The 15,986-nt window shown below is 35.6% G+C and overlaps 1 protein-coding gene, 1 long non-coding RNA gene and 1 pseudogene across 7 annotated transcripts; 1 reads left to right on the forward strand and 2 right to left on the reverse strand.

Annotated features, from left to right (window-relative positions):
• Nucleotides 1–130: 130 nt before the first annotated feature.
• Nucleotides 131–5,999, reverse strand: LOC110631940 (uncharacterized). 6 transcript variants are annotated; one of them, XR_002490605.2, is made up of 9 exons: nucleotides 5,669–5,999; nucleotides 3,550–3,969; nucleotides 3,168–3,288; nucleotides 2,334–2,640; nucleotides 2,039–2,111; nucleotides 1,794–1,884; nucleotides 1,631–1,710; nucleotides 842–1,001; nucleotides 246–393 (listed from the first exon to the last, which is right to left on the reverse strand). XR_002490605.2 is itself a non-coding variant. In XM_021779984.2 (8 exons), the coding sequence occupies exons 1-8, from the start codon at nucleotides 5,717–5,719 to the stop codon at nucleotides 259–261; spliced, it is 1,278 nt and encodes a 425-aa protein (XP_021635676.2). In that variant the 5' UTR covers nucleotides 5,720–5,998; the 3' UTR covers nucleotides 131–258. The 6 variants fall into 6 exon arrangements, 4 of the variants coding, with proteins under 4 accessions (XP_021635676.2, XP_058000999.1, XP_021635680.2 ...); XR_002490603.2 differs by having other exon boundaries at nucleotides 842–959; nucleotides 5,669–5,998; XM_021779984.2 differs by lacking the exon at nucleotides 842–1,001 and having other exon boundaries at nucleotides 131–393; nucleotides 5,669–5,998.
• Nucleotides 6,000–10,706: 4,707 nt separating this feature from the next.
• On the reverse strand, nucleotides 10,707–12,999 carry LOC110631946 (pentatricopeptide repeat-containing protein At2g36980, mitochondrial-like; annotated as a pseudogene).
• Nucleotides 13,000–14,134: 1,135 nt separating this feature from the next.
• On the forward strand, nucleotides 14,135–15,364 carry LOC131179512 (uncharacterized). The gene is made up of 2 exons (XR_009148422.1): nucleotides 14,135–14,288; nucleotides 15,159–15,364. It is a non-coding gene; the product is annotated as an uncharacterized LOC131179512 (long non-coding RNA).
• The last annotated feature ends 622 nt before the right edge of the window (nucleotides 15,365–15,986 follow it).

The following is a 15,986-nucleotide window of genomic DNA, read 5'->3' on the forward strand; positions in this document are numbered from 1 at the left end:
ATTGTTCAGGAGTTGAATGCCCTACCGGCATGTTATAATAAACAATAAAAAAACTAAAATAAAACCTTTCCACTTCTCTGAATTAGATTAAGTTGGACAATGAGAGATTAAGAGATAAACTAAACCAAAGTAAAGATAAATGTGGAATTTCTTCCTCTGATAACACATGGGCCATACATATTTTAATGGCATCATTACATTGTTTCTTTCCAAGTTAATACATAAGATGTACGCCATAACTCCACCTGCAAATGAACATCATACTGGACTAGGGTTCTGGGCAACCCGAACTCGCCAAGCATAATATTGAATATACAATGAGTTGAGGGTCATAGATATACCAAAACCCAAAACTGATGAAACCAATATAGCATAAATGGCCCTCAGATGAATCTGCAGCAAAGTTTCACGAGACTTTAATCAATGACATGAGTTAATGGACATCTAAAGTTCTGAACTCGAGCACATTCCATCTATAACGAATTTAGATTACTTTTCCTGCTTTCAGTGAAATCAAAAAGTTCAGATGTATCCTAAAATAAAAGCTAATATCCTTTACTAATCTAAAGAGCAAGAGAACAGAGATACACTGTCAAATTCGAAACTCTAGCACGCCAAGAAGAATAGTCAGGTGTAAGGAATAATTCCCACTTCCAACAATGTGTAAATAGCCAAATAAAGAAATTGGAAACAGTGAAGCAAATGAAAATAGCCTGAATGTCATACAACTTAAAAATTTACCAAGATTTACTATTGATGTTAGAAAAATTGCACGCTGTTTTCATGAGGAATTGAGCAGTTGGCTGTCTCATTAATGTAGCTGCAATTGGCAATCACTTACTGATTTTGGTCCTCTGATATGGGTGATGGTTTTCCTCAATAGCTTTGCGTTCTGGCATTTCTTATCAACCTCTTGGCTAAGTTGGAATGGGCTTCATCATGTTCTCTTGTCTAATTAACTTTTGATAAGAGCAAATTTTGAGAAGGTTCACAAACCTGACCTTGAGATGCATTTGTATTGGAAGTAATAGAAATTAAAGATTCTAAAAAGAAGAAAACTGTATAAAGATTGACTGCGGGAATGAATCAGAATACAAGAAAAACAAGTTTTCATGTTGTGCTAAGGAAACGTCACTAGCAAAACTTGCCCTTATAGTTCTTGAAAGGTCTAGTTGCATGGCTGCAGATGGATAGAGTGGAACTAAGATGGTATAGAAATCCCAAGTTTCGATGGTACTGGAATATGGCAGCAGAGCTAGTTAGATAACCTATTTAAAAAGCTTAATTCAAAAATGATCCTTAAAGAGCACCTATGGTATTTAAATTGTTTCTGACCCAAATCCTGCAGCTTAAAATACTGAAACTATACGATATCCTAATTACCAGTTTCTCCTTTACCCTCCAACACCAACCATGTACTGAACAATAAGTAATGAAAACCATTGCATCTTCATGGACAAGAAATGACCGTCCTTCTGGATTAACGTTACCACATAAATCCACAAGCCAACACTGCATTGATTCCTCTATTGAAAACAGAACACAGCTACTTCAGAGGGGGATTTTCTTTGTTTTTGTTGTTTTTGTTGTTGGAGAGGAAGAAAGAGTAAAAGCCAGATATGTTACTTACCATACTATAAAATAAGTGGACAAAAACGGCTATGAGTGCAAATTCAAGAGCAGCATATGTCCATATGTACTCTCTGATTGCTGCAAGTCATGCAAGCATACCATAAGACAGAATTCAGTCCAAAAAAGGATACTTTCTGTAGATTTTGAGGGTTAGGTAATACCTAAAATGACGGCGAAGATAGATGCCAAAAGGCCTAAAGTAAATGCAAATGGTGCAGCAATTGTGACCGCTTGAGTCTTCATGTCATGAATCTACAAAATTTTGAAAACAGAGTTAACATTGCACCATTAATACTTCGACAAATGCATTTGAAATCTTAGTTACAGAATGAGATAAGTTACAAGTTTAGCTTTCAGAAAAGATATGTAAGTTAATTTTATGCTTTCTAGCTTCTAGACAACATACCAATAATTGCTCCAGAAAGAAGAAATAGCATATGGTGCTAATTAAGACAAGCACTACAAAGTCCTGCCATGCACTGCAAACGACATCAATAAAACAAAAGATCAAATTAGCAGACAGGAAAAAATACACTTTACAAGCAACAGAATGTCACATGAAATTAACAAGAAATATTCAGCTGAGTTGATGTAAAAAACATAATGAATAAGAATTAAGAAAATAGATTTGGTCGTTCAAATAACTGAATCCAGATGGCATGTTCAACAGTCAGAACATGATTAACCTCATATTGTACTACCTTATAGATTGTGACCTCAAATGGTTACTCTGTTCCTGTCTGTTGTTGCTTTGAGCTGAGGTCGTCACTCGAAGCAAAGTTACAGGTAAGTTCTTAACTTCTTGCCCACATACATCACAGCTCTTATTTCCTTTTGTGCTAAACCACCTAACTGCACATTCTTCATGTACAAGTTGAAGAGCACCTTTGCAACTGCACTCCATCTTGAGTGTATTTCCTTCTTCACATACGTCAAGACAGATCCTACATACAGCTTCCTCTTCAGGAATTTCTTCATCATCAACTTCTACAGGAACAGAAATTTGATCTGTTTTTCCAAGAAGAAAAGTTACATAGGCATGTGGTTTAGTATGCCAGTGCGAAAGTGGCATATATACAGAACTTCATTATACTGTTTCTGTCATTTTCTTTGAAGATCACAGTATTATTGATTGGTCTGCAATTATCTTAATGGCATGCATGAAAAATAGATAAAGTACCTGGTGATAAATTTTTTTCCATCACATCAAGAAAAACTTGTGAGTTTAATCAATTTCCAGAGCCATAAATACTTGGTTAAATGGCTTCAAATTTTAAAAAGTAGGCTGCCAATAAATCATCACCGTGACAAATTAAAGTTGACAATGCACATAAAACTTTTTTTGTGATTCCTCTAGGAAGCAGGCTATCATCCTATGCAAACATCGAAAAAACTAAAACCATCTATAATTTCTAAAGTATGCTAACTTCACCCAATTCCATGTGGATGGTGATTTAAAGAATCCACTTATTCAACAAGTAGAATGAACAATAGAAATAAAGAACTTAAGTAATGGAAGACGTGCTACTTTATACCATTGCTTGGATTTGTCACGTCATTCTCATTGCGAGCAGCAAAAGATGAAGACCGCACAATTACAATATTCTGCCCAGGCACTGAGAGGGACCTAGAAACAACTCCCTGAGCTGCTCCTTTCTGAATAAGGATTACCATAATTATTTTAGATTTTTTTTTTTGTTCTATAAATATTATATGCCATAACCTTGATAATAATAATAATAGTAAGGCATCGAACATTGCTTGAAATAGAAATATAATATGCCAATGTTAAACAACAATTAACTTCTTCCAAATTCAATAATAATTCAGGAAGAGCTCTCTGAGAAAATCAAAATGAATTGAAATTTACACAAAAAAGTCTTTAACAGGCAGCAGAAAAGCAACAATGTAGCTTACACTTGTTTTATGAGATTCACCATGCATTCTTGCAGAAATGGGGGTGGAAACTGAAGGTGACAAGTTTGATGCAGGTTTAACAGGAAGAGATGTGCATCTTTTCCAAGCAGACCTGAGACTGGCCATAACAGGACTATCTGGAGCTGTAGTAGGATCTGAATTGATGAGAAAGCTCCGCTCAGTCTCACCATCAGGTACAACTACAACACCTTTTTTCTTGAAGCTTAAACCACGCAATAAACCTCCAGATGATGAACTGCCTTTACTTGAATTTTGGGAGTGGATTAAACCTTTTCCACTCCTACTAGTGCCAAAACCTATAGGTCTAGGGGGTATCTGAACTGAAAGATCCAAGCGCCTTCCTCCTGGTTCTGGAGTTGAAACTTCTTCGTTGGAGGGTTCCATGTGTTTTAGAACACCCTGCAAGTAACAAGCATTAACCATCAGTCATTTTGGTCAATGAGCTTCCACAAGACTATGCCATGCCAAAATAGAATATATGACCAATGTGACCAAGAGGTATGCCTATCCTGAATCATGCAACCTGGATTGCAAACATCTCATTCTAGTGCTGGGTATTGAGGAAAAATGCTTCATATATGGCCGGACAATTCTACTCCCACAAGGTGCCTTAACTCCTTTGGAGTTAGGCCCAATTTATTTTATCAATATGGTATTAGAGCCAACTCTAATCTTGATGTTAGGCCACCAACAAAATTCCAATCCTACAAACATCACTCTCCAGAGGCTGGGCGTGAGGAGGTCCAATTGTCGAGGTTATGTTAAATTCCACAAAGCCGAGTTAAATCCCACATCAGCTGGGTATAGAGGAAAAATGCTTCATATATATGACTTAGCAATCTTCCTTTCCCAAGGTATCTTTTGGGTGAAGTTAGATCTGGTTCATTTTATCAATAATCTGCAAATGAGACCAAAGGTTTGAAATTTTGTTGCCATTAACCTAAAAAGAAACATCATCTTTCTTAGGAGGGGGGAAATAATTTCTTAAACAAGTTTTATTCTTTTAATCTTAATCAAAGTGTTCTAACTAAAGGTTGGCCTAGTTGGCAAGCATGTGTACTCTACAAATTATTTACTACCAATGTTTTTGCTCGCAAATTCCAAAGGGCCTGCCTGTGTTTGACGTTCAATAAGATCATTCCTAATCATGATCATTTCAAGCCAAGCTGCTACACTTCCATGGAAAAAGAAAAGGATGGCGTTAAAAACTACTGTCTAAATTTAGAAATGCAAAATATAGACCATAAATCTGGCAGTATATTATAACGTAGAAAATATGTACATTCAGTGGGTTTCCTTTATGATTCCAAGGGCAAAATCACCATTTTACTCCCTAGCCCTACCATCAGTAGGATGCTAAGAAGCCAAAAGTAAATCTTTCTCCAATGATTTCCTTTGAGAACGCGTTGCAAGTGCTACATAGTACATGCCGGTTGCCAGATACATAATCTACAAAGTCAGATAGAATATTTTATGCGTCTCATTGATATTTAGTCGCCAACAACCAATCTAATTTCAGTTTCCGCTACCATAACAGAAGTAAATAATTCATTTATGCAGGTCCTGAGAAACCTCAGTGGATAAAGACCTGAGTTCCCAATCACTTGGCTCTAGCCGCAACATAATTCTTCAATATATATATATATATATATATATATATAGTAATTGGATACGTAAACGCAAACTCCTAGCACCCGCCACCAAGAGAATAATAAAAAATATTAAATGAATTATCAATAGCGTTATTTTATATATAGCAGTCTGAATAACAAGAAATCAGCTAAAATTGGAAGAACAGAGGATTAAATCATGAAATCACAAAAAGAATGGCTTATTAATTGTCAACAATCTGAGATGATCAGCCACCACAAGAAAAGAAAGCGAAAAAAAAAGAAGCTAGATTTCCACAAACTCATAAATTATACAGGACTGAGAAAAGATGCTATATGTCTTTTGAACTACTAGATAAAGTTGGAAGCTTTAACCTAAAGCAGGTGAATCTCACTTACACAGAAAAAGCAAGCCAATCTATGAAATGCACAAGTACCAAATAAACATGCAGATGCAGAAAAAGAGATGGAGGGCCTTAAGTACTAACCTGTGAAGGAATCTCTGCAACTCCATTGTTGGCTGCTTGAGTTGCTTGCATAATTGGTGGCAAATCAAAAAGGAATTATTGGAAAATTTCAAGAGACCAAAAAGAAAATATATACAACGAAGAAGAAAAGAAAAGGGTAAATAAACAGAAACCCAGAAAAGATAGAGAAACGATAGAAGCAATAAATAGAAGATAATTGAAAGTTGGAGTTTTGGTAATTATGGGCCTTAAGGCATGAGAGCATTTGGTGTGGTGGCCAAGACAGGTCCGCTTGGAATATGACAACTTGCTTTTCTGGGTTCCTTCGTGTCCACTGGACGACTTGGGCATTTGCTTATGTTGGCCGCATTCACCCTTTCTTTCTAATTATTATTCCTTTTTCACACCATCACACCTCTTTTCATTTTTATTTTTTTAAAAAGTGTTTGCCAACAATACCCCATTAACTCAAAATTATAATTATTTTTTTTCATTTTTTAAAATATAAAAACTCAAAAATTAATTGTCATGACACAAAAGTTTAAAAAAAAAAATTACCCATTATGTTCTATTTTTTCAATTTGGACAAAATTTAGGTTTTATCAAGAAATTAAAATGAAAAAAAAATACAATGTAAGATTGGGAATCAAAATGTAGGTTTTATCTCCATATTAAAATTTTCTAATAAGAGCATAATTATTTTTTTTAAGAAACGCATAATTAATTATTAGAAAAGATAAAAAAATTTGTAATTAGCATCAAATGTCAAAATGATTATATTTTTTTTTCTTACTTGCATCGGCATAAAAGGGTCGCAATAGGCTTATTTTCTTACGGTATGTTGCAATATTTAAACCATTTTTTTTAGTTAAAAAGCTAATACTTTTAAATTAGTTTCAAAGTCAAATTATCATTAATTAATTTAGGGTAAATTAGATAGACATTGTCTCAATTTAAGGGTATGGAATTGATATAGTATGATGATTCAGATGATAAAGGATCCGAATTAGATCTAAACTTTACTAAGCAAGTAGGGTGTTAAGATGAGATACAAAATGTTCGGATGAGACACGAGGTATTCGGTTAGGACATGATATGTTTGAATAAGACATAAGGTGTTCGATCGAGACATAATATATTTTGACAAGATACGAGGTATTGATCAAGACACAATGTGTTTGGATTGGAGACAAGAAGTTCAGATAAAATACAGGGTACTTAGACAAGGTAGGATTTTCGGATATAATTTAAAAGTCAAATGCATGTCAATAGGATATGCCATGTTTCCGCCGAGAATGTAACTGCACTATAGGTGGAGTTTTTGTAATACACGAAAGAAAATAATTGAATAGGAGCTGACAAAATCTCCGATGAGGGCAGAAAAGTCACCTTACTCTGCCCTATAAATATGGCGCATAGCATTAGCTAAGGTACGCAATTTAATTCCCTTATTATTCTTTAGTATTTGCTCATTCTTTTGGCATTTACTAACTTGAGCGTTGAAGTGACCCTGCTTAGGTCACTAACGCATTGTTGGAACCATTCATTGACCTAAGAACCTTAAACTACATCAGTAATAATAAGTATTTAAATTTTAATTTGTAATACAAAATCTCTTATATTCAATAGTCAAATTTTAAGTTATTTTTATTGACACATACTTGTTATATTAAGAATTATATTTTTTTCTAATTAATTTAATATTTATCGAAAAAAATTTAATTTTGTTCTTCATCTATCTATAACCTAGACGATTCAAATTGCACAATAACCTATAATTTGTTTACACAAAACTATCAATATATGAAAATATAATTTTTTAATTTAATAAATATCATGTCAGCATAAATAACTTTTTTTAACAACCTTGGTGTAACACCCCAAAAATTTTTAAATTTATTATTTTATGAGTAATATTGATATTTTAATTTTATTTAAATTTTAAGAAATTATTTGAGATTTTTCGGATTTTAAAAATCGGGTTCGATTTTCCGAAAATATAAACTTTGATGATTTTTAAAAATTAATTTAAAGACCACGTGTCAAAAGTAAAAATATATTTGGAGTCTACGAATTTTTCTGAGTTTTCTGGAATTTTTTCGGAATTTTTGGACCTCGTTTTCGGTTCCAAGGCAGAGTAAAAATTTAAAATTTTGTATTCTGAATTGAACCGGCCGAATCGAACCGGACCGGATCGGACCGGTCAAATCGGACTGGCCTTTCTTCTTCCTTTTTCTTCCTCTCCCGCGCGCGTTTTTCCTCCTCTCTTCCTGTCTCGTTTTCTCTCTCCTCCCTCCTCCCCTTGCCGCGCTGCACCGCCGCCTCCCCAGCTACCCCAGCTCGCTGGCGCCGCCCCACCCTTCCCCACAACCGGCGACGCTCCAGGCGGCCAGAAAACGCGCGTGAACGCCCCCTTGAGCGCGCGTGACTCTTCGTCTTCCTGGCCAAAATCCGGTCGATCCGGCCACCAATTGGACCGGGTCTTATGTCTAAATCCATCTACTTGTCGAGAGCTTTCTATAGACACCAAGAACGCCGAGATCCATCGAGCGGTTTGTCCAATTTTTGCCCGGGAAGTTTTAGCCCATTTTGACTTTTGGGCTAAATTTCTCGCAAACCGTGAACCCCACGAGAAAACCGAGAGTACCAGAGCGCTCCACTCGTCGAGAGCTTCGCGGCGATATAAATTTTAAATTTTTTCGACACCGTTTTTCGGTGAGTCCCACAAAACTTCGCAGTGTTTTTCTGAGCATTTAATGAGCTTAGAAAATTCCGTAAAATTTATGTACTAACTCCCGTGTTGTGGGCTTCGTGTAGGTATCTTCAATTCGCGAAAATTCGACAATTGTCCAGGTCTGTGAATTTCTGGCCAGACAGATCGGCTACCGGAAAAAGTCTCCGAATTGAATCGAGGTTTTGGCTACCCCACCATTGTCAAACGTCCCGAGTGCGTTCCCGGAGTCAGAATCGGCAAAGGTAAACCCGAACCTTGCTTTTTCGTAATTTTCTAGTGCTTAAATAGGATTAAAAATCCATAAAATACTCGTGGTAGCTAAGAAAATTATGATTCTTTTTGCAATACACTAGTAATATTGCTAAGGATTGCGGGGCAAAATTTTAGAATTTTTAGAGCTTATTTGGGCAGTTTTTGCAAAAATGATCAATCATAAGGACTAAATTGAAATTTTACATGTTGTGATGGATGATTGATTTGATGGGCCCAGGAGGGGCTGTGTGAAGTGATTGAGTTGTGGATATATGAATTGTGAATATAGAAGTGTGTTTTGAGCCATTTTGCAGATTGGATAGGTCCTAGGTGTAGGGGAGACTCTGCCGGATTTTCGGCACGACTTAGGACGTATTTGGTCTTTTCTTGATTTGTATTGAGTCAATTGTATTAAATAATTGTAATGTAATTGTCAGGTGAGCCGGGACAGCCTTCTTCCTCCGTCCAGCCACCACAGTGATTGCTGTCAAGTTTGTGAGTAAAATATTAATTTTAATTGTAATTTCGATATTATTATATGTTCAAGCATGCCCATGCATCACTTATATGCATATATTTATGTAGTTAAACTCTAGGCACGATTTATGTTGCATTCATAACTGTTAAAGTACCATGGATGTTGTTGTGGTAATTTGGAGGAGTGTGCGTGCGTTGGCGTGCGTGTGATATGGTGTGGACTATGGATAGGACGGGTAGTCATAGCTTTAGATCTTCGCTGGGGCCCTATCCTTTGGGGGTAGTCACGGCTTGAGTTCTTCGCTGGGACCCCGATTTGGTTTATTAAGCGAAAGTCCGACTTGAGTTCTTCGCTGGCACCAGGTTGGATTTAAGAGAGCTGTATAGGGGATCAGCTCCCATATATTATAATTGATATTACTGGGTGTGTGAGTGCTCCAAATTACCTTTTTGCTGTTATGATGTGAAAATATTGTTGATGTTGCATTTCACTCCACAGGTTGCATTAGTTTTAGATGGTTATAGAGATTATGGTTAAAATTGATATTTTACTCTCTGAGTAGAACACTCACTCCTGTTCAATATTTTTTTAGGTCACAGGAGGACATTTTTGAGGTTAACCTGCTTTTCTCCCTCGCAGGTCATTTATTAATGTCTGTATAAACTTGTTAACTCTAGAATTTCCGCATGTGTTAGAAGTATTTATTGAATTGGGTCCACAATATAAATTTTTACTTTGTACCTGTAAACTTATTATTGTATGCATATTTGATGGACTGGATGAGGGAGCTGAGCTCTCATTTATTTTTATGATGATTTGTGTATGTGGAGGGTGAGCTGAGCTCCCCAATTGATATATATTGTGTTTATAGGTCGGGTGAGTCAAAAACTCCCCGTTGAAATGTCCATTTTATGGCCGGACTCTGTCCGGTTGATTTCTTGAAATTGGGCCCAAATGGGCCTTAGAGTTGGGTTAAGGAATAGTTAGGCTTACTATGGGCCTCGGGAGCTTTAGACTAGCCCAGGTCCTAGTGCCGGTCCGGCCCATAGGTTGGGTCGTGATACTTGGCAATTGCATAATAACCCATAATTTATTTACACAAAACTACCAATCCAAGGAAAATATAATTTTTAAATTTAATAGATGTTATGATAGTATAAATAACATGAAAACTAATTAATAAGAGGGCTTTATATTACTTAAATTAAGATTATAGAGTTTTATGTTATAAATTAAAGTTTAAATATCTTCTTATTATATATTTCTGAATTGAAATACCCTCTGTATAATTTACCCAATTAATTAATGTGAAGTTTAGTTAGTCAATAAACATATATATTTTTTAATACCCAGTCTTAAATTATGCAAAAATATTTTTTTAGGAAAAATACTAATTTAGTAAAATCACATGGAATAAAACTTTCAACTCAATCAATAATAATTAAAACATTTTAATAAATTTTATTTAAATTTAACAATTTGAATTTTTAAATAAATGATGAGTGATAAAAGAAAATAATAATTGAGTGTTGCAACATCCAGATCAAAAGAATACTCAATTAAAAAATTGACAATCCTTGCTGGGTTGATGAGATCAAACTTGACTTGTATTAATAAAATTGACTTAACCTAACTCTGCATTGTCTAGGGTAGGGTTGGCCATGGAGACCAATATCAAAATTAGATTGACTCTAATATCATGTTAACAAAATAATTCTCAAAAATTATCTTATGACAAAAGAATTGTCCAAATTATATATGAAGCATTTGCGCTTAACACTCTTAACAACGTGAAATTCACCTCTGTAATAACTGAAGATCTGACTTGGAACTCAGTCAATTCCTACCATCACTAAAGCATGGACTCCTCATTTCAAACTCCAGGAAGTATAATATCTTACATGACTCTTCCATGTGCGATTGTAAATGGTTCCTGCTGCAAATGATGTCACCTTATTTCTCACTTCAATCCAACCGCAACCAGGCATTTTTTTTTTCAACCCCTCATCTACCATTGCCTTTCTAACCATCACTGCTTCTTTCCATTGCACCCCCGCATAGCACAAATTTGATTGCAGCACATAGCTTAGCTCTTTATAAGGCTCTAAAACCTTCAAAGCCTCCCCAAAACAAGTTCCAATTTCTACTTCACTATGTGCAAAACATGCTCCCAGCAAATCCTCACATGAGTTGGATTCAATATGGCTTGTTTTTGAATGCTTATTAGCCAACTCTTTTGCTTCTCCAATAGCCACCTCGTCCAAGCATAACCAAAACGCATGCCCCATGGTGAGCCTCATAGGTAAAGCCCATGAAGGGACCTCATTGATTAGAAAAGCACATTACCTTCTTCTACAAGCCTTGAGTAACTACAGGTTACTAACATGCCAATGACGGTCATTTTATCTGGTTTTGTTTGTCCCAGATGCCTTCATATATTCATATAACTGTAAAACTTGGCTAGCCTTTTTATGCCACCCAAATGCAAACAACATAGCATTAAAAGAGACTAAATCTTTTTCACAAATATCAGCAAACGCGAGAATTGACCCATCTAAATCTCTGCAATTAGTATACATGTTAACAAAGCCATTGCCAATATATGCATGAATACCTAGTACTGCCAAATTAGAACACGCATGAAGGACAGCTGCAAACATAAAATCATATGGAAGCAAGTGATTCCCACCTTGCCAGCAAGGAAGCTAAGAACTTCTTCTCCGCAACCATCTTTTGCATACCCAGTAATCATAGATGTCCATGAAACGTTGTTATTTTCCGGCACACATACAACGAAAAAAAAACAAGAGCAACGCTTCTTGGATGTTCCCTACTTTCATATGAGCATCAACAATAGCATTCTGAGACACCTGTGTTAGCATTCAATGGCATCATTCAGGGAAACAAATTTAGCACAAAAGCTCAGAATTTCTTTGCCTCCACTGTGGATTTACAATCACTCTTAATAATGACACTATGCAACACATACTCGCATAAAAACTCTGATGATTCAGTGCAAGCACTTGTAACTTGTAAGGGCACTGAAAAGTCCACTGATCAGGCTCACACAAACTTTGTCTCATATCCAAACATATTTCATTTTCACCATATCGGCCAAGGGCAACAATCGTTGTATTCCAAGCAATATTCACCTTTCTAGGCATTAAATTAAACATCTCAATTGCCGCGTTAAAATTGACCAGAATTTTTATACGCAAACAAAAGCGAACACCATGCTACTTCATTAGCATCATCCATTTCTTTTAAAACATCATCAGCACTAAAAGCATTCAAACACTTCCCATAATTATCTATAAAGGAGTTATTGACTGCCAATGAAGATTGGTAACCTGAAACGGTAACTAGAGCATGCATTTTTGTTCCGTTTAAAATGGACCCTGAACCTGCGTATGCACTTACAGTTGCAGTGGAGGTGAAGTGGTCAGTTTGTTGTTGCTGGTTCTCATTTGAAAGAAAAGAGACTGTGTGTGTGTGTGTGTGTGTGTGAGAGAGAGAGAGAGAGAGAGAGAGATGAAGACCCAGTTGAGAATAGCTAGTAAGCATTAAATTCTAAGCAACCGTATCTCTGCAAGGCATTTCATCGAACAGTTTGCGACCGTCTACGACAAACCTGATCTTGACTGAGCAGTAATCTACTAATCTTGAAGTTGATTTGAAACAAATAAGAGTTCATCTCATCCAATTTGAAGCCTCTGGGAATCCTTCATAAGCTGATGATATTGAAAAAATTTGCTAAATTCCTTCATAATTTACTCAGATCGATGAAGTACTTGCGACTTTCGAACCTTGTCAGCCCTTGTGATTCACCAATCCCCTTGGTTCCTGCTAAGCAATTGATACATTGTTCTTTCAAAACGACACGCCGTTAGGATGTCACCCCAAAAATGCATAGGTGTATTATCCGAGGCTGATATGTTGAAAACCCAGGCCCAAATTATTGGGCCTATTAAAATTAGTATGGGCCAGTATGGCCCAAAACCTGTTTCCTGGTCAGTCTCTCCGAATCCGAGATTTCAGAGTGTCGAAGGCGGAGATTGAGCACCATAGCAGAGAGCACAAAGAACAGAAGGAGACGAAGAGTTGCATATGCTCATATAATGAAGTTTCTGGATTGGTATGTGAAAATAGCGATCGGTTCTGCTTTAACTGGAGCTTCCATGGAGCTGTTCATGATCAAGACCGGATTCTGTGTGAGAACCTTCCTCTTCATACGTTTCTTTGCTAATTTTAACCCTTTTTTTTTTCTTTTATCACTTGTTATTTAATTTCTTTGTTTTTGCTGAAATGCTCGAATCGTTTACATCATCTTATTAATTGATCTTTGAGGTTACGTTTGGAATTGCAGTGTTTGATTATCTTCAAAATTTTTGGAATTGAACAATATGTACTCAAGGAAATTGACTTTTCTACACATAAAAGAAAATCTGACGGGAGATTCATTGAATGGATATGGGTTTCTCTTCTAACATGTAGCAGTGTTTTTTTTTTTTTTATTAGTACTATTTTTACAATGCTATTTTATGTTAATGTATTGAATTATCGCTTTGTGATGATTGTATCTCACTGAATGCTCCTTCCTAGTTTGAAATCATGAAAGTTAAATGGTTTGAGTTGTATTAAAAGTTAGATGTCATGCTTTTAAACTGTGAAAGTAAGCATCTTTGACACTATAAACCACTATTCGTGCACTTCAATCTAGAGTGGTTCATTTGTTGAAGTCTGCAACAAAGACAAGGTTGCTTGTGCATGTGCTTTATTGTATCGGCTGATTGATTCGTGTGTTGTATAAGGCTCAATGTTTTGATAAAAAGCTTCTTTTTTTTTTCTCCAGCTATTTTCAGTTGCTTCTGTCTGATTGCCATTGGATGCTTGTTCCTTTTCTTTGATGTTATGTTGTGGAATTGTTCCATGTTACATTATATTAAGAGCAATAAAGCACCTAACTCATTCTATCAATTGATATAAATTTTAATTTACTTGTTATGGTTTTATGCAGATGATAAAGTGACTGTTCTGGAGTCTGAGAAGCAGGCTTGGGAGAGCTCCCCTGAAGCTCTGGCAATCAAAGAAGCACTGAATCCATGGAGAAACCATGACGCAAAAGCAAGAAAAAACTCCTAATTTCTAGCCTTGGGATGAAAATTTTCTTCTGCAAGGTTTGTTTCTTGATGGTTTAATTATATCTTGGGATTTGAAGTTTGTCTCGCATTGAAATACAATTTTGCAATTAGTTTGGCTATTGAATTTTTGTTTTTTCTTGTGTTGTTGATTTCTACTTATTTGTAAGCCAAATTGTCCCATTCATAGCCCTTAATCTTTTTTGGCAATTATGCAATTTGTTTCATGTATTGTAATATTTTATCCTGGTCACAGAACATCAGTAAGTAGTTGTGGGAGAGGGGGACAAAACACTATTGATGTGAGTTTTTTACTTTGTGATGTACTTGCTCTTTTTGGAATATTTAGGCTAGACATGATATATCAAAACTTCGAATGTGTTATACAGGCTAAACTTTTTCTCCCCTCTTGACTCTTTGAATTACTATCTAATACAAAAACAAATAACAAATATGATACATCTAATTAAGCTCGAACTCATATGAGAACAAGCTTCCGAACCATTAGATTAATAATTGTATTGAGATTTATACAAAATTAATTAAAGTATTCATATAAAGTACACAAATTTATATGCAAATATTTAATTTAATGATTAATGAGCTCTTTCTCATATGAGTTCGAGCTCTCTATAGGTGCATCCTAACAAAAAATGTAAACTGCAAGTCAATATATCTGTATTTCTTTTGCATGTGTGTGTAAGGTACTTCTGGTTTGAAGGCTTTCAGATTATGTCCATTGATGCTTTTATTACTGTCATGATGATTTCTTCCCCTAGATTGTAATGGATTATACCTAGGATTAGATAAGTTTGTGTTAATACAGCAAACTGAGGCTGTTGATTAGTGTTCGCATTTACTGTTGTTTCTTCTAAGTCCATGCATGCCTCTAACAAGCCTCTGAAACAGGGAAGATGTTGCTGTGTAGGTAGCTAGCTGGAGTCGTGGAGCCATATATGTTTGAATGTAACTATTTCAATGTTTAACAATCTCTTTCTTTGATCATTTTTGAGCTTCTAAAACATAATTAGTGCTGTAAAAAATAAGGTTCATGACATGTATTTGACAACATTAGCATAATGATGATATGAAGCTTAGTGGCGGTTCACACTTGATATGAAGCATAGTGATTAGAGCTTGTGTCACTAGTAAACATCATTTTACCTTTAGAATGAGTGATGTTATAGCACGCATTGGTAGAACTTACAACCTAGGCTAACCAAGCTTATGAAATATGACGAACCATTTCATTGAAAGAAGATAGTTTAGGAAATGGTAACTTCAGAATTATTTAACACTTCTATCTCAGATTGCGCTGCCACCAAGAAAGTGGCACATCTTTGTTAGGGTTCAACCCTAATTCAGCCTCTGAATGCAAGATTGAAAATAGATATAGAGAATAGAAGTAGATGAGAAGAGAATTTAGACTTAGATGAGAAAAGAAAAGAGTAGTATCAGAGAGAAAAAAGTCTATTATTGATTTATTAATGGAATGAATGAATACATATGAGGATCTTTCCTTTTATACAACAGTTACACAACTATAGCAGTTACACAACTAGTTGTGACCAATTAACAAATTCAGTTCTTCCTTCTAACTTCCTCAATAACATTGTCCTCCAAAACATTCTCTACTTGATTATTCTGCCTAACATTATTATTTCTCTTCTTCCTTCTATAATATGTAACAAAACCAACCCCCCCCCCCCACCCCAAGACAATCTTCTTGTCCCCAAG

This window comes from Hevea brasiliensis, chromosome 4, assembly GCF_030052815.1.
Source record: "Hevea brasiliensis isolate MT/VB/25A 57/8 chromosome 4, ASM3005281v1, whole genome shotgun sequence".
Lineage (NCBI taxonomy): Eukaryota > Viridiplantae > Streptophyta > Magnoliopsida > Malpighiales > Euphorbiaceae > Hevea > Hevea brasiliensis.

Bases quoted from the DNA above. Each gene is read 5' to 3' on its own strand.
- LOC110631940 (XM_021779984.2), bottom strand. From the start codon at position 5,719: ATGCAAGCAACTCAAGCAGCCAACAATGGAGTTGCAGAGATTCCTTCA. The intron at 2,112-2,333 runs GTAGTACAATAT...TGTCGTTTGCAG, and splicing joins TTGAGGTCACAATCTATAAG to TGCATGGCAGGACTTTGTAG. The intron at 394-1,630 runs GTAAGTAACATA...ACTTTGCTGCAG, and splicing joins TCCACTTATTTTATAGTATG to ATTCATCTGAGGGCCATTTA.